The following is a 25901-nucleotide window of genomic DNA, read 5'->3' on the forward strand; positions in this document are numbered from 1 at the left end:
TACATATTTTGAAAAACTTTTTTTTTATTAAACCCTTTCTGGCTTTTCTTTTTTTCCCTTAAAATTTTGCATTTTTTTTTATAAATAAAGGATTAAATTAAAATAAAGGACTATCTAGGATCACTGAGTAAAATGATGTAGACGGGTGGAGCGATGGCTCCAGTGAAGGAAAATCTTTTGGCCACAGCACATAATATTGTTTCACACTGAAATATTTCACAATTCTGCAGCTTTATGGATGAAAAGATCTGTTTATCTTTGCTCTGAGCAAATGATCCTCAAGGTCAACGACAGACGGAGAGAGCAGAATCTGTTCTCGACGTTCTGCCTCTGCACAATCTGCCTTTTCATATATAAAGCCACCGAAGACCGAAATGAACACCCAGATACTCTGAGCACATGTTCGGACTGCCGTACCGTTTCCTGTGTGGTCAGAAAATTATATAACAAAGCACTCCACTCTGTTGCTTATTTTCTTTATTGAACAATGAATTGTTCCATCTATAGAAAATATCAGAAAATATTTTTTGAAATGATGATGATTTCATAAAGTGCTAATTAAAATATGCAAATTAATTTTTTGGTTCATCCAAAACACAAAGATATTCCTTTTATATCACAGAAAACAACAGCAAAACACAGAGAAACTGAGAAAGTTGTTCCTGTTAAATACATTTATTATTATTATTATTATCATTTTTATTTATTTATTTATTCATTTATTTATTTATTTAGAATTGAGTAAATTCCAGAACCAGTTTGGGGAAAATAAATTGAGATATTGGTTTTGTTTTCAAATTAATCCTTTCTATAAGATATTATTTTACATATACATATAGATACATATTTTGGGGGTTTCTGCTAAAAACATATAAGAACAAAAACAATACTACTACTACTACTACTAATACTGCTAATAATAATAATAAAAACAACAACAACAACAATAATAATAATAATAATAATAATAATAATAATAATAATAATCAGCAGTCATGATGAGAAAAAAATTAATAAATATAGGGTGAACTCCTGTAAGGATCCAGTTTGTTTGTCATAAAGAGAGAAAAACACGATTTAGGAAAATTAAAAAAAAAAAGTGTTGTTGCAAATTATTTGCAATTATTTGTATTTAGAATTTTTGTGTCCTTACAAAAACATGTAATAATACTAATAGTAATAATACTAATATTATTATCAATATTAATGAGAACATTACGACTACTTACTTACTTAGTAGTATTGTTGTTGTTCATATATGTTTTTAGCAGAAACTCCCAAAATATGTATAATATCTTATACAAAGGATTAATTTGAAAACAAAACCAATATCTGAGTTTTTAAAATTTATTTTCCCCAAACTCGTTCCCCAATAGGAATTTACTCAATTATAAATAAATAAATAAATAATAATAATAATGATAATAAAATCTTTCATTTAAAAAAAGATGATGGGTAGCTGGCCTGTCTGAAAAAAGCGTGTGAAAAAAAAACTGCTGAAGCTGTGACCTTCGACCCCGCGTCCATCCTGCTAACCCCGCCCCTCTGCAGAGAGAACGGGAGCCCCATTCAAACAAACCAAACTCCGCGCCCCGGGATGCGACAGTCGCTGTAGAAAGAGAGAAAGGCGGCAGCAGCAGCAGCAGCAGAAGAACCACAAACACACACTTTACCTCCAGAAACCAGACCTCCAGCACCGAGAGACAGACAGCCGGAGACACAGACAGACAGACACACAGACAGTCACACAGTGAGCGCTAGCAGGAGGCTAACAGCTAACACCGACATGGCGAGCGCTTCGTACCACATCTCCAACCTGCTGGAGAAAATGACCTCCAGCGACAAGGATTTCAGGTAAAATAACACTCACTGGAAACTAAAATAAACGCACGACTCACACAGTGAGCTCAAATTGTTTATTTTTCCTGCGTGTTAGCAGCAGAGCTAACGGCGGCTGTGTTTAGGCCCACAGGCTGCTATGCTAACTGCTAGCCTGCCACCTGTCTGATCATCGTCACATCGCTAGCCAGCTAGTTAGCTAACAGTTAGCGTTTGATTTGACAACCCTCGAGATTGCTGCGTTATTATTTGGTTAGCACGCTAACGTGCTGCACGTCGTGCTAAAACTGACAGCTGACTTGCAGGTAAACAGCGCCAGTTAGCCGTTAGCTTAGCCGGCTAGCCCACTAACTTCTGTCATGCCGCAAGCTAGCGTGATGTCAGCTATCATTTTGGGTATGAATCGGTAACGGTGTGTGTCGGTGCTGTGGATTTAAATGTGAAGTTAGCACGGGAGCTAACTGGTCCCAGTTAGTTTGAGAAGCAGGCAGTAAGTGTGTGTCGTGTCGGTTAATTTAGCATGATGCTGTTGGGGGTGTGGTAGCACTGGTAGCTCAGGTAATAATAACATGTAAACACGCTGTCAGAGAGCTGCAGCAGAGCACAGGGATGAAGTAACATGAAATAAGATGCTCAAGTGAAGTACAAGTACCTTTTAATTGGTGGTTTTAGTCATTTGTATCGTTTATTTATAAGGTACAATGTGAATTGATATTCCTTAATACTTCAATTAATAGCTATGATTTGCCTAAATTACTGAACTCAACAGGCTTATATTTGGGAGAGGCGTCTTTATGGGACAGGGTTTTATTTTCTTTAACACAAAACTGTTGCTCAGCAAAGATGGACATTAGTGTTGCAGATTTAAGTATTTAATTTTATTGATTAATCCGTAAAATTACAATCAATTAATCTATTAACCATAAAAACAAAAAAAATAATAAGACTTTGCTCATTTCAAACATCACCAAATGCGTTTCTGGTTTTTTTTGTGTGTGTGTTATTGTGACAGAATTTCATAGCCTATTGATTGATCGATTGATTTTCACATTTAAATTCTTAGTGACTGATTAATCGATCATCGGTTCACTGTTATATGTAATGGAAATACAATGAAATTATTTATGTAACCCTTTGAGACCATGAAATCTGTGAAAAATACAACAAAAATACTTGAAAATCTGTAAAAAAAAAAAAAAAAAGAGAGAAATGACCTTTAAAATTTTTTAAAAATAATTATGTAAAATAATTTTAAACATATAATTATGAATATAGTTTGCTGGACATTTTTCCTTTGCTTTAAAAAAAAAAGTCTTCTACATCTGCTGCACACACATAATGTTTTGGAAAGAAACCAACTAAATTTGATCAGGTTTCAAAGGGTTAAACAGTTTGTAAATAGCATCTGAACGTAGCGCGTGAAAACCGATGTCTGTCGAGCAAAGTTATGATGCTAATTCTGTTATTTCAACTCAAGTCATATATTTCTCCTATATCCATTTCTGTCAGTACTGATCAGAGCTGTAGATTGATTTATTGATTAGTTTTTCAACGCAAGAGTAATATGCAATATTTGTGTGATTCTTCAAGCAAACATCCTCCTTTTCCTTCATCTCATCTGTGAGGATTTACTGAGTTAAAGTGAACATCTTCAGCGTTTAAATGGCTGGTTGGACAAAAATGAGAAATGTTAGGGTGAGGAGCAGTATAAAATACTTTCTCCTCTCTGTTTCTTTTTTCAATAAATAAGACAGTGAACTCTTCATAATAAAACAGACACAAGCAAATACAACAAACAGAACAAAATATGAAAAATGATACTGGCAGTAGCGTTAATCTCAGCCAGTAAAATTACAAATGTTGGTCTTTAACATACTTATTCAGTTATATTTGAAACCGCCATACTTAAAGCTCTTAACCATTGTTCTTGAGGTATTTTGCCACAGGGGACCAGTCCCTAACAGAAACCTTGAGAGTACCTCTCAGCACATGTGGCAAAATGGACATAAGCTTTAAATGTGCTACATCGTGATATCAGGGGCTCTTCGTCTAACCATTTTTGCAAAATTGTCAGGTGTGCAGCATATAAAGCAATTCTACCTGAACCTCCATTCAAAGTTAAAGTATGTGCATTTGATGGTATATCACTTCCAAATATTTTCTGAATCTCACTTCGGACAGACAGAGACTTACAATTTTAGGGCATGAACACATAAGACGGCTGTCAGTGTTCACTATTTTCTGACATTTTATAGCCTAAATTACAGGTTGGCTAATCAAGAAACTTCTCTGCAGATTGATCAATAATGAGAGTAAATGTTACCTTCAGCCTTTGTCAACATGACAATATATTATCTGCGATCTGGGAGCGCAGTGACATTGCTAAAAAACTACATTAGCATTTTCACAGCTGTGCTGATCTCGGGTCAGTGTTTTCTTTTTCCCCAATGCAAGATCTGCATACAGCACCTGGGTCCTCAGAAATCAGGATTTGTGGCCTCTCACTGTATTTGCTGTGAATATTTCAGAGTTCACATGTTAACTGAACAAAACAAGAATTTTGTATTGGTTTGCAGGAAATTGTGATCGTGAGAAATACTGTTTTTTTCACTATTTTTTAGTTTTATAGACTCGGCCGTCAATGGGCAGATTATGGGATTTTAAAAACACTGAAGTTCAAAAGTTAGTAATCTGCTGTTTTCTTCTTTCCTTTAATAATAACTGTTGTCACAGAGATAAAAACAGAATAATTCAGACAAAAAATCAGTGGAAGTCCCCAAAGTGTGTCATGACAGATTACAGTGTGAACTTTAGGGGATGAATTTTTCAGTGACCCTCGAACATTATTAAAACAAAATGTTGCAAGTGGGCTTTAAATACAAAAAAAACCCTCATAAATATGGTTTTAATTGTTCCTACTATGTTTTCTTGGCTTTGATGTGTTTCACGTGTGTCTCAGCTTGTGTGATTTTAAGAAATGAGTATTAAAACGTTAAAGGATCAGAACATTTAGTCCGTAAAAACCTTCATGTTTGACAGATAAAACTCTGAGAGAAACAGCCTCGTCTGTAAAGCTTCTCGAGGACGATCACAACCGGCGTTGGCAGCACAGCTAATCAGTTTCATCACTTCTGACAGCAGCACTCTCAGTACAAGATATCTGTGAAATTGTGAGACTTGTCGTTGGTGCGCTCCCGTCGCTGACCCTGTAGAAGAAAAGAGTCGTTTCAGTCCTGATCTGAGCGCTTTAATACTGCAGATACTCTGCAGGAGAGATAATTACACTTTGCTTTTAGGTGATGAGTCCCTGCTTCTGAATCCACGCAGCATTTCAGATGTCAAACACACTGAAATTACTTTTCTATTTTGAATGTGTGCAGGCTGCTGAGGAAAATACAAATACTGGATTGGACGATGTCTCAGGAGATATGTCTCTTTATTGAAGGACTCAGATCTGCAGCAAAATATTTGATCGGGGTTTTTATAAAGAACTTAATTAGGGATGCACGATAACTATCAGGACTGATAATTATCAGCCCGATAATTGGACTTGTGACATCATACCGGTAATTCCGATATTACAGTTTTTGGCCGATAAATATAACCGATAATAATAAGCATAATTTGCTTTGATTTCGCCCGTGTTGCCATGGTTTCGCTCTGCCAGTACTGCACACACTGCATTACGCTGCGTGTCAAACTGCTGCTGCTAGATCAGTCAAAAACATGTCATCAGTCAGCAGCAGGGTTTAACCCATTGTGTCTTTTTCTTTGTTTTAACTCTTTCCCCGCCATTGACGAGATTTTCCATCAATCAGTGTTTTCACTGTCGTGTCAGGGACACTGTTACGGATGTTATGCAGTAAAACAACATTTCCACGTCCAAAAACAAACAAACGAGACGATCTAAGGTCCCTGTGTGACGGGACGAGAGGACTACTAACGTGCCTTCTTTATCGTTATTTAGCGGCTTTTTGGAGCCATGCAGCGGTGTTGTTTTAAAAAAACGCAACGGGAGAAATATTAAGCAACTTATTTAGATCATCAGTGAACACGGAGGAAATATACTGTCCAGGGCGGCCCTTGGCAGAGGAGATGTAGGAGGTCGCCTGGAGCGCCACACGCTGGAGGGGCGCCGCTGGTCGCACTCAAAAAAAAAAAATCCAAACCCAATAATAATAATTTGCTGCACCCGTTAGCGCCCTTTCTTCATGTTCTGCCTTGAGAATAACAAATAAAGAGTGAAATAATCATAAACTCAGCGCCCCTGTTGTTTCACATCATTGACCTGCTGAACAGCCTGCACCGTGAGGCCTGACGCCGCTGCGGACTGAAAGACAAAGTCGGGGATGAGTTACTGATGCTGACTGATCCACTCGGCTCTCATTCTCCTCCGATGTCCCCGCCGCTGTCTCCGAATGTCCGCTCCACTTTAATTCTCCGTCGCTGTCTCCGCCGCTAGGTGACAGTGCACCTAGTGGAAATAGCACGTAGCCAAATATTCGTCAGGGCTTCAGGGTTTTTGAAGAACTTTGGTGTTTGAAACATGATGCATTTTTTAATTATTTAGCTTCTACAATAAAGGCTTTTAAGTGTAATTCCTGTTTTTCATGTTTTTTTTAAACATTTTTGGAGTGCCTGGATTTCCCTCCTATTTAAGCATGTTTTTGTGCTTTGATGGCTGCGGGCAGTTTCAGTGGGTTTCAGTGGTGCGTGTTTTGCACTTAACGGTATGAATGTAGCATTTTGGTTTCCACAGTGTGTTTTGGACTCATTGTTGGAGCTGAGCTTAAACAAAAATACACAATCTTGTGATATGCTTGAACATGGCCGAAATTATCAAAAAATGAAGGATGAAAAGTTTGTAAGCAGGTTTTAAGCAGGTAAACTGACTCCACAGCAGGTTTGAGTTTTGATTTCCTGATTTAATTTTATTAACTCGTAATGAATTTCTCTCTTTCCCTCCAGGTTTATGGCCACGAACGACCTGATGACGGAGCTACAAAAAGATTCAATCAAACTGGACGATGACAGCGAGAGGAAGGTCCGTTTGCTCCGGCTGAAACCAGTTTATAACTGTGTGGTCTTTCTTAAAAGCAGTCAAGACCCGCACACTGATTTATTGATTAATGATGATGTATTGATCGACAGGTGGTGAGGATGATTCTCAAACTGTTGGAAGACAAGAACGGAGAGGTTCAGAATCTGGCCGTCAAATGGTAAAAACAAAAAGCAGTTTTGTTTTTTGTAATTTCTGTTTCAACTTTATTGTGAGTATTTTTAACTGTGGGTGCGTTTGTTTTCCTCAGCCTGGGGCCCCTGGTCAGTAAGGTGAAGGAGTACCAGGTGGAGACGATCGTGGACACTTTGTGCACCAACATGCTGTCGGACAAAGAACAGCTCCGAGACATTTCCTCCATCGGACTCAAAACTGTCATCGGAGAGTTACCGCCTGCCTCCAGTGGTACAAATACTACTGCAAAATATCACAAATACTACTGATACTGTTAGAATATTACCACCTAAATCAAATCAAATAATACAGTATAATAAATTTTACTCGTACTAAAAGTATCATTACTTATATACTGATGTCACCACTGAAGTTTGCAGTTAGCTGCTGATCAGAGGTATATAGACAAATGCTAGTATCACACATACTTGTACTGCATCTTTCAGGCTCTGCTCTGGCTGCCAGTGTTTGTAAGAAGATAACCGGTCGATTGACGAGCGCCATCGCCAAACAGGAAGACGTGTCTGTCCAGCTGGAGGCGCTCGACATCATGGCTGACATGCTCTGCAGGTACACTACACAACAGTGTTTGGTGTTTATTAAGTATGCGTTATGTCAAGCCAAAAAATATCACAGTAAACAGCACTTTCACCAAATATCACGAGAAACTACTGTTAGTGTTTTTAAATGTTGAAAAAATCGATCCGATTCACGATACTAGGATCATGGTACAATTTTCTCACGATTTTTTTCTAAAATACAAAATGAGATTACAGAAAAGTTATGACTGAAAAATATTGTATTAATTTTTGTCAATTATTATTATTTCAATTGTTTACAGTAGATTACGCCCTCTGCAGTTCAAAAAGAGTACTGCGGTTCATTTTTCATCTCTCTGATTTGAATCTCACATATTTTTTTTCATTTTTTAACTGCTTCGCGGTGCATCGATTTATCCGCTAAACATCGTTATCAGCTGATATTCACCTTGTTGACTGCCGTCGATCTATCTGCAAATAAAATGACATTTACTGATGGCAGAGGCCGATGTTTTTCTGTTGTGCCAAATCAGTTTTGCTCGATACTGACAGCCACAGACTTAAATGAATGAGCAGGTACAAGAAGTATACAACGACAAATGTTTACATTTACTCGGGCTGCCAACAATTAATTTTTAAAATCCTGATTAATCAAAGAATGTCAGTAATTATTATTCATGTTTTAATTCCATGATTTTGCATTTCAAAACATTTTTGAAGTCCATATTGACAAGAAAAGTAGTTCTTACCAGATTTTCTTCATTAAGAATTAAATGACAGCAAAAAACTGAAAAAGGGGCTTTTTTTTTCTTCTTGTGTCCACTTTGTGCCAACTTTAATGAGTATATTTATGCATTTTATACGCATTATAATCACACTTTAACGCTTACATCCCTAATATTAACCCCCTGGATCGACATCAGTTTGTTTATGCTGCATTCAGACACCTTCCATTAACATTTGAGCCTCAGAGACCAGTGAAAATTTGTTTGATTTCTTTCAAAACCAAGAGAAAAAACATAAATTTTCCTGTAAAATGTAAAAAAAAATAGTAAATGATGACAAGGAAAAGATAAAAAAAATTAGAAAAAGGTTATTATGAGATATAATCTAAAAAATGGGGAAAATGTCTAGAAACTAGATTTATAATGCTCTTAATAATATTATTTAAAGTTATATTACAGAGAAAAGAAAAACTACTTACATTTTTTTCTTCCTTTTGAGCTTATTTTTAAGTAATTTTCCCGTCACTTTTTGTTTTCTAATTTTTGCAATTTTTTGGGCCGTTTCTTGTTAAGCTGCTTTTCGCCCTCGTCCCATGTTTTTGTATTTCTTTCTGTAATAAAGCGGACGACCGTTAACGGTCTCTCTGTGTGTCTCTCTGCAGACAGGGAGGTCTGCTGGTGAACTTCCATCCCTCCATCCTCAGCTGTCTGCTCCCTCAGCTCACCTCCCCCAGGCTGGCCGTCAGAAAGGTACGTCTCACCTTCATCGCGCTGCCCTTCGTCACCTCGGTATAGACAGCGTGAAGATTCATGTGTGTGGTTACGTGACTGTTTCAGAGGACCATCATGGCTCTGGGCCACCTGGTGATGTCCTGCGGGAATCTGGTCTTCATCGATCTGATTGAGCACCTTCTGACCGAGCTGGGGAGGAACGACAACATGTCGACCACCAGAACCTACATCCAGTGCACGGCCGCCATCAGCAGACAGGCGGGACACAGGATCGGTGAGACAGACGAGACGTGACGTTAAACGCCAAAACAAATCAGAGAAAAAAAGCAAGAAAAAGCAGAATAAACCATTACTTTTTTTTCCTCTAACTGTCCTCTGATCTGTTTTTTAGGCGAGTATCTGGAGAAGATCATTCCTCTCGTAGTGAAGTTTTGTAACGTCGACGACGACGAGCTCAGAGAGTACTGCATCCAGGCCTTCGAGTCGTTTGTCAGGAGGTAATACACACAGTAATACAGCCACAGAGTTTTCAAATATCAAATTCCAGGCATGGAAAAGTTTTAGAAGAGGTAAAAATACTCTGAACGTTTTGGAAAAGTCATGAAAAATTATTTCACAGACCTGAGGTGTTCAAACGCCATTGGAAATCTGAAAAATTCAACAATAATTTCTGTTTTTACAGACTAGTAAATGTTGTGGGCCCGCAGGTTTGGAGGCATTTTTTTTCTTTAAAAATCACCTTCACAAAAATTACCAAAAGTTTTTAGGAAAGAAAATTTGTTTTTAGAAAATTGCCAAAAAATGAAAATGAAAATAAAAAATAAAAAAATCACCAAAAATTTTTTTAAAAAATATATATATTGCCATTTTTAAAAAAAGAAAAACAGAATTCCCCTGTTTTAATACTCTCCCAAAAAATCGAAATACTCACAATTTTTTTTAAAGAAAAAAATAAATCACCAAATTTCTAATATCACCCACATGTTTCCTTTACATCTGCTATGAATAAGAACCAAAAAGGAATTTCAATGGTTTTTGAGGGAATATTGTCTAGAAAATGTATCTCTGGAGTCACAAAAACTTGCTGTTAAAATGTCCATGAACTTTGTTTATCGTTGTTCTTGTTTTAATGATTTTTTTTCTGTGTCAGGTGTCCTAAAGAAGTTTACCCCCACGTCCCCACAGTCATCTCCATCTGCCTGCGCTACCTGACCTACGACCCCAACTACAACTTTGACGATGAAGACGAGGACGACAACGCCATGGACGCCGAGCAGAACGACGAAGACTACCAAGGTGATAGATTATAAGTCACCGAATGTAACTAAAATGTCTTAAAAACGATGACGACAGCCTGTGCGTCGCTCTCTTTGTGTGTCCAGGCAGCGATGATGAGTACAGCGATGACGACGACATGAGCTGGAAGGTTCGACGGGCGGCAGCCAAGTGTCTGGACGCCGTCGTTTCAACTCGTCACGAGATGCTGCCAGAGTTTTATCGCTCCGTCTCTCCTGCACTCGTCTGTCGCTTCAAGGTAACATCAAACTCTGCTTACTGCTCCGTCACCTCCTCCGTCGCCTCCTCGCTCTGACGCTTCGTTTTCAGCTCCTTGTCACTGATTAACTAGTTTTGAGCAGCAGTTTAAAAAAAGTTGCTTGTCCAAACATTTCCGTTCTTGAGAGAATATTAGTCTGCTGTGAATTTTTGATTACGTTCTTTAAAAATCACCAAAAATGTTCAAGAGGAAAAAAAAGGCAAAAACTGTTTTTCTTTAGAAAATGTCAAAAATGTAAAAAGAAATTGCCACAAAATTTGCACTCTGCTTACTGCTCCAAATGCTCCTAACTTTTGCAAGAGAATATTATGAGGCAGCAAATAAAATAAAATAAATTAAAGTTTTAAAAAAGTCTTTAAAAATAAAAAAAAATCTTTTCTTTTATTTTTTTAAAGAGGAAAAAAATACCAAAAATGTTTATAGAAATGGATCAGGTTGTCAATAAAACTAATCTTTTACTTAAGTCACACTGCTTTCTTCCTCCTGGCTAAAATTAATTTTTAACTCATTGATTGGACTAATGTGACTTTGTTTAATTGGGATAAAACCTTTTGTTAATTCTGCTAACGTTTTTTTATTCATATGTTGTTCTTGTTGTTGTTGCTTTCGATTTGTTTAAAATGTGCTGTATGAATAAAATTTGATTGATTGATTGATTGTGGATTGGGTCAATCCCAATCTTACTGAGGAGGCTAATCTCAAACTGATCATCAGAAAAGTCTTGAATTATTGATCGAGCTGGAATAGTTTGCGTATTTTTACCAAACCATCAAGCTGTGAAGGTCACCGTATGATGCTTGCGTCACTTTTTTTAACACGTGCGCCGATGTTTGTGCACAATAAATGAAAATAAATATACTTTTTTTCCCCACTGTGCCCATGTGCTTATACAGCTCTGCTCTCAGTCGAATATGTGTAATCAATACTCCCACATCTCGACCTGTGTGTCTGCAGGAGAGGGAGGAGAACGTGAAGGCGGACGTTTTCCACGCCTACCTGTCGCTGCTCAAACAGACCAGACCGGCTCAGAGCTGGTTGGCTGATCCAGACGCCATGGAGCAGGGAGACACACCGCTCACCATGCTGCAGAGCCAGGTAATGAGGATAGGATTTAGGGAAATTTTCTTTGTAAATCACACAATTTATCATGAAAAATTACTGGCAGATTAAACCTTACGGGCCCGCTGTGGTATTACACGCACTCGTATCGCTCTGCGTATAAAATGCATTTTTCAAAACAAGCTTTAAAAAATATTGTACTTTAATATACTTTTATATTTCCATTGAGTTTATTTTATAGCAAACAGTCTGAATCATAAATATCAAATATTTTCAGAATTTTAATGTTTAAAGTTTTTGTCATGATACCACTATGTTTTTAGATGAAAAATAATATAAAAATGAATTATTTTCAATTATATATCAATATATTTATTTATTTATTTATTTTTGATGATCACAGTCTGGGATAAAAACACGGCTTTAATTAGCAGCTACACTGATTGTGACCAGTCACCGTGGAATTAGCTGTATTTTCTCCATCTGCCAAATATGAAAATGACATAATCAGGCGGAAAAAAGTAAAAATGACAAACTCCAAGAATGACACCCAGAAATAACACAAGTCATGTTTTTATGCTTTGATGGCTGTGGGGTCAAAAATGTCAGTTTGAATGGGTTTCAGTGGAGCATTTTCTGACCTTAACAGTCTGAATGTTACAATTTAGTTTCCACGGTGTATTTTAGGCTTAATGTAGGAGCTGAGCTGGAAACAAAAACAAAAATACACAGTCAAAATGATCAAAAATGAAGAATGAAAAGCATCTAAAATGCGCCAAACAGTAATTGGTCATGAAAATGATCATTGGAGACCTTTTTTTAACAGTAAATTATCATTTTATGAGTAGGAGTAGATGACCTTGTGTAATAATTTCATTAGAAAATACAAAAATATAATAATTGGGTTGCAGTCTTGTTTCTGTGCAGCAAGTGTCGCTGTTGCAGCTTTAATTTGGTTGCAACCTGTTGTCACGGTGACAGGAAACCCTCGACATCCTGCGCCGTCAGCCACAGAAACGCGCGGCTTTGGTCTTTTCTCGCTTTCTCACTGCATTTGTCTTAATGTCTCTGGTCCGCTGCAGGTCCCCATGATAGTGAAAGCTCTTCACAAGCAGCTGAAGGAGAAAAGTGTCAAAACTCGTCAGTGTTGTTTCAACATGTTGACTGAGCTGGTGAACGTCCTCCCCGGAGCCCTGACCTCCCACATCCCAGTACTAATACCCGGTAATACCACAGCAGCATTACCAATACTACTACAGTCACTTCCTTTCCAAGCCCATCGATTCCTCCTGGAGACGGAAATCCTTCGAAAAACAAAAATATACAGTTTCAGTGTGACCTGATTGAAATTTGCTCTTTTTTTCTTTCTTTCTTCCTTTTTTTTTTTTTTTTTTGGCTGCCCGTGGATCCTTAAAAAGTCTTAAAATGCCTTGAATTTATTGATTTAAAAACAAGGCTTTAATTGATATTAAGATGTCGTAAATCAATTTTTGGAAGTAGGTCCTGTGAACTGCTTTTTTTCTGACATTGTGTTGTAAAATCTCAAAATAATTGGTAACGTCTGTTTTTCTTTTATGTTATAATTTACTGAATATTGCTTAAACTCTTTGTGATGGGAACTAAAGGAATAATCCCATGTACAGAGTAAGACACAAAATCTGTTAAAAAATCACCAATGAATGCGAGGAAATTCTAACTTTTTTACTGGACCAACAATGTTTTAGGTCACAATAAACAATTCGGCAAAATTGTTCTTAACTCCATTAAAAAAAGCATTTTTTAAAAAATTTTTTTTTCTGTTTTTCAAGGAGGATTTTGTAAAATTTGTCTTAAATTTCATCCAGAGTGGCATTAAAAAAGTCTTAAAAAGGATTAAATTTAATTTGCCTTTAAGATTTAGCAGAAAAATGCATAAGAAATAGAAAATAACCAGAATGCACTGCGCCACACCAGACATAATTTGTCAGTTTGACACATCGGCGGCCGGCAGGTAACGAACCGTTATTAACAGCAGCAACTTTGTTTTTCAGGTATCATCTTCTCTCTGAACGATAAGTCGAGCAGCTCCAACCTAAAAATCGACGCCTTGGCCTGCCTCCACGTCATCATGGTCACACACCCCGCTCACGCCTTCCACGCTCACGTCCCCGCACTTGTCCCGCCCGTGGTGGCGTGCGTGGGAGACCCCTTTTACAAGATCACCTCTGAGGCTCTGCTCGTCACTCAGCAGCTCGTCAAGGTTTGAGTCTAACCTGCATCGTCCGTCACTGACGCCTCTGACGTAAAGTTCACCGCTGATTGCTCCCGTTTTCTCTCCGCCAGGTGATCCGACCTCTGGACAACCAATCAGAGAGCGCTGAGAGTTTTGACCCCTCCCCTTACATCAACGACCTGTTCACCTGCACAATCAAACGCCTGAAAGCCGCCGACATCGACCAGGAGGTCAAAGAGCGAGCCATCTCCTGCATGGGACAGATCATCTGTAACCTAGGTAACCACCGTCCGTCTGTCACAGCGACGTGATGACGCAGCTTCCTGTTTGTCGTCTCACGTTCTCGTGTTCGTGCAGGTGACCGACTGCCAGCCGAACTTCCTGGAACGCTGCTGATCTTCTTGGAGCGCCTGAAGAACGAGATCACCCGACTGACGACGGTGAAAGGTAAGCCCCGCCCTCCAGGGTCATGAAAGGAAGCCGTCAAAGCTCAGAGGACATCGGCTGTTTCTGTTCACTGTTTTTAGGAGCTTTTTTCATTTTAACATGAAAAACTTGAGCAGTAACTCCAAAAATTTGGGGGAAAAAAGCGTATAAATATTAATATTAATATGTAATATAAATATTAAAAAAAAGTGTTTTGCTCAGCTAAAGAGCAGAAGTTGAAGAGAAGTTTAACAAAGTGCAACTGAAAATCAATTTCCAAATTAATCATGACGTACACGGGCTTTGTACCGTCCCGAAAAATCTGAATAAGTCATGGAATTTGCAAATAGTAATTTCCAGGGTTGGAAAAGTTTTAGAAAAGTCAGTATTCCCCGAAATTTCTGGAAAAGTCATGAAACTTTTACAGTTTCTGGCTGTGATTTATGGTGTAATTTTTGGTGATTTTTACAGAAATTAAATATCAACGCCACATTTTGAAGAACAAAAGTTCCTATGATTATTATTTTAAATTACTTTAAGAAAAATGCCAAAAATAAATTGCCAAATTTATTTCTTAAAAAAATGCCAAAAATTTTGAAAGAAAAAAAAACCAAACATTTTTAAATAAACAAAAAACTGCTTTTTTTTCCCTTTAAAAATCACCAAAAAGTTTTAAAGGGAAAAAATGCTTTAAAAATCATTAAGGGAAAAAAAGCACGTTTTCTCACTAAATGAAAAATACAGCCATTTAAAGTTGTATTTCATAACTCTCTCTACAGTTAATAACAATAAAAACTTGTTTATATTTGATGGAACCACAGGGTGCTGGACTAAGCAGATCCAGTTCTCCTGTTAACAGACACTGTATTTTAAAAATAGATACAATGTAATTATGAGGATTTGTGTATTTTTATTAACTAAAACATGCCACAGATCTTGGATCTGTGGATTCATAACCAGACTTTAAACAGTGTTAACTTTGTTTGTCAGCTGTAGCACAAAAAAGGAGGAAATGACAATAATAAACACAATTAAAACAAACAAAAAAGGAACATTTTAATTACAGAAAAAGCCAACTTACTAACTGTAGAAGCACAAATATCAAGAAAGTTCAAGAAAGAAAAAATCTACAAAATCAGGCAAAACTGTTTAACTTTGGAAACGCCCTCGCTGTGGTGTGACGCCGTGGTTATTTACCAAAAGCGCCGAAGTCTCGGTAGCGTTTTGTACAAACAGCCGTTGTACCAACTGTGTGTTTTGTGTTCAGCTCCAGAAGCTCCAGTTTTCTCCCTCCAGTCTCTTTCTTGTTTCCTTTCATCTCTGCATTTTATGAAGCAGATACATGAAGCCCCGGGGTACACATTCATTTTTCACACAACTCAAGCACAACCCCGGGCGAATTCCTGTCTTTAAACTGACTTTGCACAAAGCAGCGCTGCTTCTGAAATTCGCCTGAATATATCTGAACAGCACTTCTGTGCACCTGATGAGCAAATCTCACCACGAGTCAATAAATAATTTGAAATATATATGAAGGAATATAAACAGAGGCAGCGTGTTTAGTGATTTTTGACTTGGTTTCGATGTAAATATACATCGTAGTGAGGATTTTAACTTGGAGTTAAGACGCATCACAGGGTTTGTACAGTCACGAAAACCCTGGGAAAGTCTTGGAATTTGCAGGTAGAAATTTTCAGGCCTGGAAAAGTTTTTTGAAAATTAAATATATCCACAAAGTTTTGGAAAAGTCATGCAATAAAACCTGTATAATAAAGCAGTTGGAATATTGAAAATCCAGTTATAATTTCTGTTTCTTTTACAGTTTATGACCGTGATAAATGTTGTATATATATATATATTTTTTGGTGATTTTTAAAGAAAACTTGCCTTCCAAATCTGTGGATGAAGGCACGTTTTCTTTACAAACAAACCAAAAAATCGCCACTTCTTTTTTCTTTCAAAAATGCCACCTTTCACGCTTGTGCTGTCCTATAAATAATAAATGCCAAAAATGTGATCTGAAAAAAAAAATGCAAACAAATTTCAAGAAGAAAAAATACAATATAAATTTTTTTCTTTAAAAATCACCTTTAAAAAAAAACGCCAACATTTTTCCTTTTAAAAATCACCAAAATATTTTAAAGAAAAGAAGATCACCAAAACGTTTTCTTTAAAAACAACAAAAAATAAAATAACAAAATTTAGATATTATGCATTTTTTCTTTAAAAATCGGCAGTAAAATAAATACAAAACACAGCCATGAAAAGCTGTCTGCTTCCTCCTTAAAGCCAAAATATAAAACACGAGTAAAATTAATTATCTGACAGTATAATCTGATGGTAAAATTATCTGACGTCTCCTCCTTTTGCACCACCACCTATAATTAATATTTAAAAATGATTATATAGTAGTGAAAAGGAACCCAAAGGGAGTATTGGTGATCATTTCAGAGGATGCATAGTGTTTAAATTTTGCCTCTAAGTTATGGAAAAGTCATGGAAATTTCTTGGTAAAAAAGTGCGTGACGTCAGGTGTGGACTGTAGCTTTGAAGTGAACTGTCCTCCTGAGTTTTAAAACACTTTTTGGAGTTCAAACTCTCCGTGTGCTCTGATGACAAAGGCCTTTTTATTTTTAATTGCTGCGGCAGAAATGAAAACTCTGAATCACAGATATAAAAATAAAAACGTTAGCTGGAAATAGACTCTCTCCTGAGATTTGCTGTCATAACGAGTTGTTTTCTTGTTCTTTGAAGTCGAGTTATTTTCCGCCGATTGTGTTTGTTTTGCAGCTCTGACGCTGATCGCCGGCTCTCCGCTGAAAATCGATCTGAGGCCGGTCCTCCCCGACGCCGTTCCCATCCTCGCCTCCTTCCTCCGCAAGAACCAGCGCGCCCTGAAGCTCTGCACGCTGGCCGCTCTGGACATCCTGCTCAGAAACTACAGGTAACACACACACCTGTCACTCACAGCTGTCGGGTCCGCCCACTCCTTCCTGTCAGTAACACCGTGTGACTGTTTCAGCTCCGCGGTGACTCCCGTCATGGTGGACGCCGTGCTGGCCGAGCTGCCTCCTCTCATCTCAGAGAGCGACATGCACGTGTCTCAGATGGCGCTGAGCTTCCTGTCCACGCTGGCGGTGACTCACCCGTCCTCGCTGGGTCAGCTGAGCGGAGGGAACATCATGCAGCAGCTCATCGCGCTGGTACGATCCCCGCTGCTGCAGGGCGGAGCGCTCGCCGCCATGCTGGACTTCTACCAGGTACGAACGGCGTCACAGACGTCACCTGAGAACTGATTTCTGGCCGCATACAGACGGTTAATAACAGGTGTGTGTGTGTTCCTCTCACCCGTGTGTGTGTGTGTGTGTGTGTTCAGGCTCTGGTGGCGACAGAGACTCCTGGTCTGGGTTACATGGACCTGCTGAGGATGCTGACGGGTCCCGTTTACTCCCAGAGTGCCGCTCTGCCTCACAAACAGGCCTACTGCTCCATCGCCAAGTGCGTCGCCGCTCTGACCCGAGCCTGTCCCAACGAGGGACCCGCTGTGGTCGGACAGTTCATCCAGGTAAAAACTTTTTTAGTTGATGGACAGAAAAGTGATCGACAACTTTATTGATATTTGAAAAAAGTAGTTGTAGTCATTTTTCTAATGTTTTTGTGCTTAAACGTGAGAATTTGATGCATTTTTTGTCAAAAGCTTTTTGTTTTTGGATTTTTGGTCAAATAAAACCAGGGTTCCCATGGGTTTGAAAACATTTTGAAAAAGTCATTGAATTAGTAAAAATCATGATAGATTTTTAAAAAGGTATTCATGAAAATCATCATAGTCATGGAGTTTGTAAAGTTCATAAACATTTTTGAAAAAGATATGAAATTAAAAAATCATGATAGTTTTGTACAAGACATGGAATTAATAAAAAAAAGCAGTTTTTTAAAAAATCATGAAGTAAATAAAAAAGGCTAGTTTTAGTTTTCATTTAGTATTCATGAAAATTCTGAAAAAGTAATAGATTTTGTAAAAATCATGATTTTTTTGTAAAAGTCATGGAATTAATAAAAATCACAATTAATTTAAAAAATTGAATACATTTTAAAAAAATTAAAAAAGTGTTTTTGTTAAGGTCATGGAATTAATAAAAATCACAATAGTTTTTAAAAATGGAATAAAAAAATATTTAAAAACATTTTTTTGTAAAATGTGTAAAAATCATTTCAGTTTTGAAAAAGTCATGGACTTAATACGTCACAATGGTCTTGACTTTGTGTTGTGGAGCATTAAGAAATAAAAACTCAAATTAAGTCCCAGTTGCTCAGAAAAGTCACAGATCTCACTGAAAATAGCATAAATTGTTTTTTTTAAATTGAGTTTGGTTTGCCTGAAGGTCATTTCTTTCCCTCATCGACAGCTTGATTTTCACCTAATTGTCCAGATTAATGTGTAAATAAAAATAAAGCAACTTCTTTGAGCAGGTTTAAATAAAGAGTATTTTCTGTCCTGACCGACAGGACGTGAAGAACAGCCGCTCCACGGACTCCATCAGACTGCTCGCTCTGCTCTCATTGGGCGAGGTGGGACACCATGTGGACCTGAGCAGCCAACCAGAGCTCAAGACGGTCATCCTGGACGCTTTCTCCTCCTCCAGTGAAGAGGTAACACACGTCCGTCCAGCTTTTCACCTGTAAAGTTTTTAACACCTGACAGGAGAAACGGAGGACAGCATCAAGCTTTTTTTTTTCTTTTAAATGTGCGTTTTTGTGTCCTTCTGTCTCATTCTGTGTCCTCTCTCTGAATTCGGACATTTTTGCGGGTCCTTGAATGCAGCGCAGGCGAGCTCTTTAGGAGTTCTTTTTTCCTCAGCAGCAGTTTGGGATTTGCAGGCTGGATAATTGATCCGTTCAGAGCTAATCTGATCAGGTCGATGGATCAAAGAAGCAGCTGCTGCAAGTGTAAGCGAACTTTTAGACCCAGCAGTATGAACGATTAAGTATTACTTTCAGTTCCCTTGACGTTATACTGCTCCACCTGTGCCCAGAGTACGCCCTTCTCTGATGTGAAGATTTACTTCCTCTCTTTGTTTTTTTTGATAGTAACTGAATATATTTGTAATTTGGAGTATTTATCAGGCAAACACATCATCTGAAGACGCCACTGTAGTTTTAGGATTGTGAAAAATAATTGTTCATATACTTTAAGGATGAATAATTGAAGAGTTGACTCCACCTTCAGGGTGTTTTGCACCCCAAAAGAAGAACTGTGGAAATTGTTGCTGACCTAACTCTAAAGTAGTGAAGTAGATATTAACCCGTCTCTCTCGCTGCCTCAGGTGAAGTCGGCGGCCTCCTACGCGCTGGGCAGCATCGCTGTGGGGAATCTTCCAGAATATCTGCCCTTTGTCCTGCAGGAGATCTCGTCCTCCAAGAGACAGTACCTGCTGCTGCACTCGCTCAAAGAGATCATCAGTAAGAACAACAGCTCCAGTACTGTCTGAATACTTCTGTGTGTCTACTGTGGTTTCAATGTGTGTGTGTGTGTGTGTGTGTGTGTGTGTGTGTGTGTGTGTGTGTGTGTGTGTGTGTGTGTGTGTGTGTGTCTGTGTCTGTGTGTGTGTGTGCGTGTGCGTGTGCGTGTGTGCGTGTGTGTGTGTGCAGGTTCGGCATCAGTGTCGGGTCTGAAGCCGTACGTGGAGTCCGTCTGGTCTCTGCTGCTCAAACACTGCGAGTGTCAGGAGGAAGGAACCAGGAACGTGGTGGCCGAGTGTCTCGGCAAACTGACGCTGATTGACCCCGAAACGCTGCTGCCCCGCCTCAAAGGATACCTGCTGTCAGGTAATCAATACTCTGATCATAATCAATAATCTCTGCTGCCCCGCCTCAAAGGATACCTGTTGTCAGGTAATCAATACTCTGATCAATAATCAATAAACTCTGCTGCCCCGCCTCAAAGGATACCTGCTGTCAGGTAATCAATACTCTGATCATAATCAATAAACTCTGCTGCCCCGCCTCAAAGGATACCTGCTATCAGGTAATCAATACTCTGATCATAATCAATAAATGCTGCTGCCCCGCCTCAAAGGATACCTGCTGTCAGGTAATCAATACTCTGATCATAATCAATAAATGCTGCTGCCCTGCCTCAAAGGATACCTGCTGTCAGGTAATCAATACTCTGATCATAATCAATAATCTCTGCTGCCCCGCCTCAAAGGATACCTGCTGTCAGGTAATCAATACTCTGATCAATAATCAATAAACTCTGCTGCCCCGCCTCAAAGGATACCTGCTGTCAGGTAATCAATACTCTGATCATAATCAATAAACTCTGCTGCCCCGCCTCAAAGGATACCTGCTGTCAGGTAATCAATACTCTGATCAATAATCAATAAACTCTGCTGCCCCGCCTCAGAGGATACCTGCTGTCATGTAATCAATAGTCTTATAACCTCTCTCAGGAATTATCAGTTTGCCAGATCAATAAGTATTTGTTACTGTTTTAAATTGGCATCATATAAATTGATTGATTATGAAACATTAATTAATTTTCATTGTATTGATTTGTTCGGGTAAATAATCAATAATCATGAGGCTGTCCTTTGTTTTTAGCGATAATCAATACATTGTCAGCTGATCAAAAGCCAGTTTATAGTCATCTGATCAATCAATAAAGCACTTATTGATCAATAAAGTCTTCTTTTTCCCTCTAGAAACAGTGAATGTTCAGCGGAGACAAAAATTAAAAACTCCAGCCAATAAGAACACTAAAAGTTTTGATAAGTCCCGCCTCTTTGCTCTTCTCAGCCAATCAGACTGTCTCTTTGTCCTCAGCCTGCATGTCATTGGTTTACAGATGAGAATATGTGATCTAATGAGTATGAAACAGCTGCTGAGCCTGATGTTTAAATATTGATATATTGATTACTGACCTGTGTGTGTGTGTGTGTGTGTGTGTGTGTGTGTGTGTTTGTGTGTGTGTGTGTGTGTGTGTAGGTTCGTCGTACGCCAGGAGCTCCGTGGTAACGGCGGTTAAGTTTACTATTTCTGACCAACCACAGCCCATCGACCCACTGCTGAAGAATTGCATAGGTAAAAATAGATTTTATGGATCTTTATCAGTTGCCTATTGATTTCACGTCAATTGACTAATTGATTATGATTATGATTATGATTATTATGCTAATCGTGTCGGTTGTGTACTCAAATTTCCTCTCCATAAAGGTGTGGAAATGGAAAATAAATTAAGAAAAGACAAAATTGAATTGTAAACAAAACTACTTTTCAGCCACAATAACAGATGAAACAAACTCCCTGTAAATATCAGAAATATTGATCCACTTTAACATGAAGATTCAGCACTATTTTGGGAGATAATTTTGAGTTTAAGCCACCTGGTGAACCCCATTCCCACCATAATGGATTAAAAAAAGAGATAAAATTTAAAACTTTATAATCCTAATATATAAGTTTTCTCTTGATGTGCTTACATGAAGTTTGGGTTTCTTATCTCAAAGATTTTAAAGTATCTGAAAAATACTTAAGTGTTTTTTATCTTTATTGAAAAAAAATCACTGACATGTAATAAGTGAATATTAATTATTATTATTAATAACAGATAATATTAATTATAATTCAGAAATATACAATTTGGATAAATAAATAAAAAATAATAAAAAAATAAGACAAAAAAACCCATTTTATTCTTCTTGAAAGACTTACTACAGTTAGAAAGTATTTTAAAGTTTGAAAGTTTTAATATATTCTTTAAAATTATATACAAATCCAGTGAATTTTGTGGTGGCTTTTTAAAAAATGTTATGTATGTGAAATTTTATTCAAATTTAATCAATAAATTTATTATGATTTTTTAACTCGGTGCGCAGCTGAAATCTCTGATTCGTTGATTTTTCTCAGGTGATTTCCTGAAGACGCTGGAGGACCCGGACCTGAACGTGCGTCGTGTTGCCTTGGTAACGTTTAACTCTGCCGCCCACAACAAACCCAGTCTGATCCGAGAGCTGCTGGACTCGGTTTTACCACAGCTGTACAACGAGACCAAAGTCAGGAAGGAGCTGATCCGCGAGGTCCGAATACGCATCGCCGAAATATGTAAATACGCACATACGAACGTTGGCTCTGAGGTATTGATCCGCCGTGTGCGTTTGTGTGTGTGCGTGCGTGTGTGTGTACAGGTGGAGATGGGTCCGTTCAAACACACGGTTGATGACGGGTTGGACTTGAGGAAGGCTGCGTTCGAGTGCATGTACACTCTGCTGGACAGCTGCCTGGACCGACTCGACATCTTCACCTTCCTCAACCACGTAGAGGACGGCCTGAAGGACCACTACGACATCAAGGTCTCACCGCACGCCTCAACAGCAACACTACTACTACTAATACTACTAATACTACTAATACTACTGTTACTACTACTACTACTACTGCTGCTACTAATACTACTGTTACTGCTACTACTGCTGCTACTGCTACTACTGCGACTACTACTGCTGCTACTTCTGTTACTGCTACTACGACTACTACTACTACTACTGTTACTTCTGTTACTGCTACTACTGCTACTGCTACTACTACTTCTGTTTCTGCTACTACTGCTACTACTGTGACTACTGCTACTTCTGTTACTGCTACTACTACTGCTACTGCTACTACTATTACTGCTACTACTGTGACTACTGCTACTACTACTGTGAGTGATACTGCTGCTACTGCTACTGCTGCTGCTACTACTCCTGCTGTTACTACCACTACTACCACTACTACTACGACTACTGTTACTACTTCTACTACTGCTACTACTACCACTTTTACTACTACTACTACTGTCACTACTAATGCTACTGGTACTACGACTGCTGCTGCTGCTATTGTTACTACTACTACGGATACTACTACTTCTACTGTTACTACTGCTACTGCCACTACCACATTAACTACTTCTACAACTACTACTGCTATTACTACTGTTACTGCTACTATTACTACCAAAAATACGACTACTACCACCACTGCAACAACTACTACTACTACTATCACTACTGTTACTGCTACTCCTACTACTACTGGAACTGCTACTACTACTATTACTATTATTACCTTCTTCTGTTACTACCACCACTATTACTGCGTGCTTACTTTGGCACAAACGTTTACGTTTAGCGCTCAGCGAGTGTTCGTTTCGGACGCTGATCATTGTTCTTAAATTTGACTCGTTGTTTTCAGATGCTGACGTTCCTGATGCTGGCCAGGCTGTCGTCTCTGTGTCCCAGTGCTGTCCTCCAGAGACTGGACAGACTGGTGGAACCGCTGAGAGCCACCTGCACCACCAAGGTACACACACACACACACACACACACACACACACACCAGTATATCGCATGTCAAAGTCAGTTTGTCCTTGTAATGAGGAGTGGGGACCGACCTTTACAAACAGTAGTGCTCAAGTTTGCATGAGATGACAAAAAATATCGTAGAATTTAGCTGTGGAGTATTATTTGATTTTTTTTTTTTAACTAGGGAAAATGTTTAGAAAACTAAATTTAAATTTGATTTGAAAAAAATTAGATTATTTAATTTTATTTTTGTGCTGATTTTCAGGTCATTTTTTTGTAATTTTTTACTTTTTTCTTGCTAATTTTTGGGCCAGTTCTTGTGAAGTTGCTTGTTGCCTTGTTCCCATGTTTGAAAGAAATTAAGCCAATTTCCTCAGGTTTCAAAAGGGTTAATACAAAATATTAATTATCTTAGAACTGACAAAGTAAAAAAAAAATAGTAAAAAATTGGTAAAAAGTGACATGAAAATTACCTGGGAAACACAAAAGAGACAAGAAAATGCCTGAGAAATAGCGAAAAAAAAAAAAAGATTCTGTAACATAATTTAAAACATAAAATTGTAAAAAAAAATTTTTGATAATTTCTAATAATCTCCCCAGAGCTAATACTATATTTTTTGGACATTCTTTGCCAGTTTGCTCGTTGCTTTTTTATTTATTTTTTTAACCACGTTTAAAAGAAATCAAACCAATATTCTTTTAATTTAGCTTCTGTCTGGTTTCATCCTAAAGTCATTTTTAGAGACTAAATATGAAAATAAAAAATAAGAACGTTTGTCGTCATTTCGAGCTGTCGAGTCCGAGCGTCTCCTCTGTCTCGGCAGGTGAAGGCGAACTCGGTGAAGCAGGAGTTCGAGAAGCAGGATGAGCTGAAGCGGTCGGCGATGCGAGCCGTCGTGGCGCTGTTGACGATCCCCGAGGCGGAGAAGTCGCCACTGATGTCGGAGTTCCAGTCCCAGATCTCGTCCAATCAGGAGCTGGCGGCCATCTTCGACTCCATCCAGAGGGACTCCAGCTCCGCCAACATGGAGTCCATGGACACCAGTTAAAGAGACGGATGGACAATTCCCCACGATGCAACACGGCACCACCCCCAGCTGCTGGAGCGCTAACCCTGCAGCATGTTTCCATGACAACAGGACACACACATGCACACGCACACACACACACACACACACACTCACACTCGTAGTGACACCCTCTCTTAGCAATCGATCGTTCCATGATGCATTGCACTGAAATCAGCTGTTGGAAAAGAAAGACTGTCGTACGGCGAACACACACGGACAAAAAGGACAAAAACAAAGAACAAAAAAAAATTCCATATGAGGCTTGGAAGCTCCTCCCACTTTCTGTTTGTTTTTCTAGCAAGGTCGTCTGATTGGCTGGCCTCACTGTTCATCATCATTCTTCTCTTTTTTTTTCTCTTTTTTTATTCCAGAAAGTTCCACAGGTACTGTAACCTGATTGGCCGCTGCTGAGTGACTGACAGTTGGCGTTTTATTAAAACTGACCAATGGGAAAACGGCCTGTGTTGCCTGAGGCTGTGTGGTGACCAATGGGAGAAGGGCTCGCTCTGTTGTTTTTTTTTTTTTTGGCGAATGACGTAGGCGACCAATAGGATGCTTGGGGGTGACGGCGGGTGGGCAGGGTTTAACTGTTTGTGGACCAATCAGCTTCTTTGTTTCCCCTGATTCAATAGACCCGCCCTCGCTCCCTTCACTCCTCTGAAGGGAAGAGGAGAGAGCTCATTGGACCAGGTCCAGCCTGACCAGACTTGATTGGACCGTGCGGATGGCTGTTGCCATGGTAACGCAGTGTGTGACACAAAGTAACAATATACTGATCGTTTTTGTTTGTTGCTCCCGTCAGTCGGCCCCTCCCGCCCCAGAACTGGTCCCAGCCGGTTGAGTCCGGTCTGGACTGGTTCCATTTACTGTGCTGTAGTCTGGTCTGATCTGGTCAAACTGGATCCAGTCTGGTTTAATCTGGTTCAGTCCGGTCTGGTCAGGACAATCCACTGTTGTTTATCGCCCAAGAAAAATAAAAAAAAGGTCCATTTCTGCCTGCCTTCATGCTCCGATTCTGTCTTATTTCCTTTTTCCAAACATTTTAACCCTTTAAAACCTGAGCAGGCTGGCTGGATTTCTTTAACACAAAGAAAGCAATGAGTTAACTTTACATGACATGGTGCAAAAATTAGAAAGAAATTAGTGAAAAAATTTAAAAAGTATATA

At 38.7% G+C, this 25901-nt stretch overlaps 1 protein-coding gene across 1 annotated transcript; it reads left to right on the top strand.

The window, feature by feature from the left end:
* Window positions 1-1536: 1536 nt before the first annotated feature.
* On the top strand, window positions 1537-25739 carry cand1 (cullin-associated and neddylation-dissociated 1). Its single transcript, XM_088072644.1, has 26 exons — window positions 1537-1854; window positions 6808-6883; window positions 6991-7058; window positions 7149-7303; window positions 7519-7642; window positions 8999-9086; window positions 9174-9342; window positions 9460-9565; window positions 10219-10364; window positions 10451-10602; window positions 11578-11718; window positions 12765-12906; window positions 13713-13921; window positions 14005-14173; window positions 14252-14341; window positions 17111-17264; window positions 17343-17580; window positions 17697-17885; window positions 18827-18970; window positions 19645-19780; window positions 19970-20146; window positions 21308-21403; window positions 22229-22398; window positions 22507-22671; window positions 23555-23662; window positions 24489-25739. The coding sequence occupies exons 1-26, from the start codon at window positions 1787-1789 to the stop codon at window positions 24711-24713; spliced, it is 3705 nt and encodes a 1234-aa protein (XP_087928770.1). The 5' UTR covers window positions 1537-1786; the 3' UTR covers window positions 24714-25739.
* The last annotated feature ends 162 nt before the right edge of the window (window positions 25740-25901 follow it).

The sequence above is a fragment of the Plectropomus leopardus genome, chromosome 22 (assembly GCF_026936395.1).
Source record: "Plectropomus leopardus strain MGB_pleo_1.0 chromosome 22, ASM2693639v1, whole genome shotgun sequence".
Taxonomy (NCBI): Eukaryota; Metazoa; Chordata; class Actinopteri; order Perciformes; family Serranidae; genus Plectropomus; species Plectropomus leopardus.

Coding starts and splice junctions, on each gene's coding strand:
- cand1 (XM_088072644.1), top strand. CDS start 1,787: ATGGCGAGCGCTTCGTACCACATCTCCAACCTGCTGGAGAAAATGACC. Junction 14,174..14,251: donor ACAGATCATCTGTAACCTAG/GTAACCACCGTC, acceptor GTGTTCGTGCAG/GTGACCGACTGCCAGCCGAA. Junction 18,971..19,644: donor TCTCCTCCTCCAGTGAAGAG/GTAACACACGTC, acceptor TCGCTGCCTCAG/GTGAAGTCGGCGGCCTCCTA.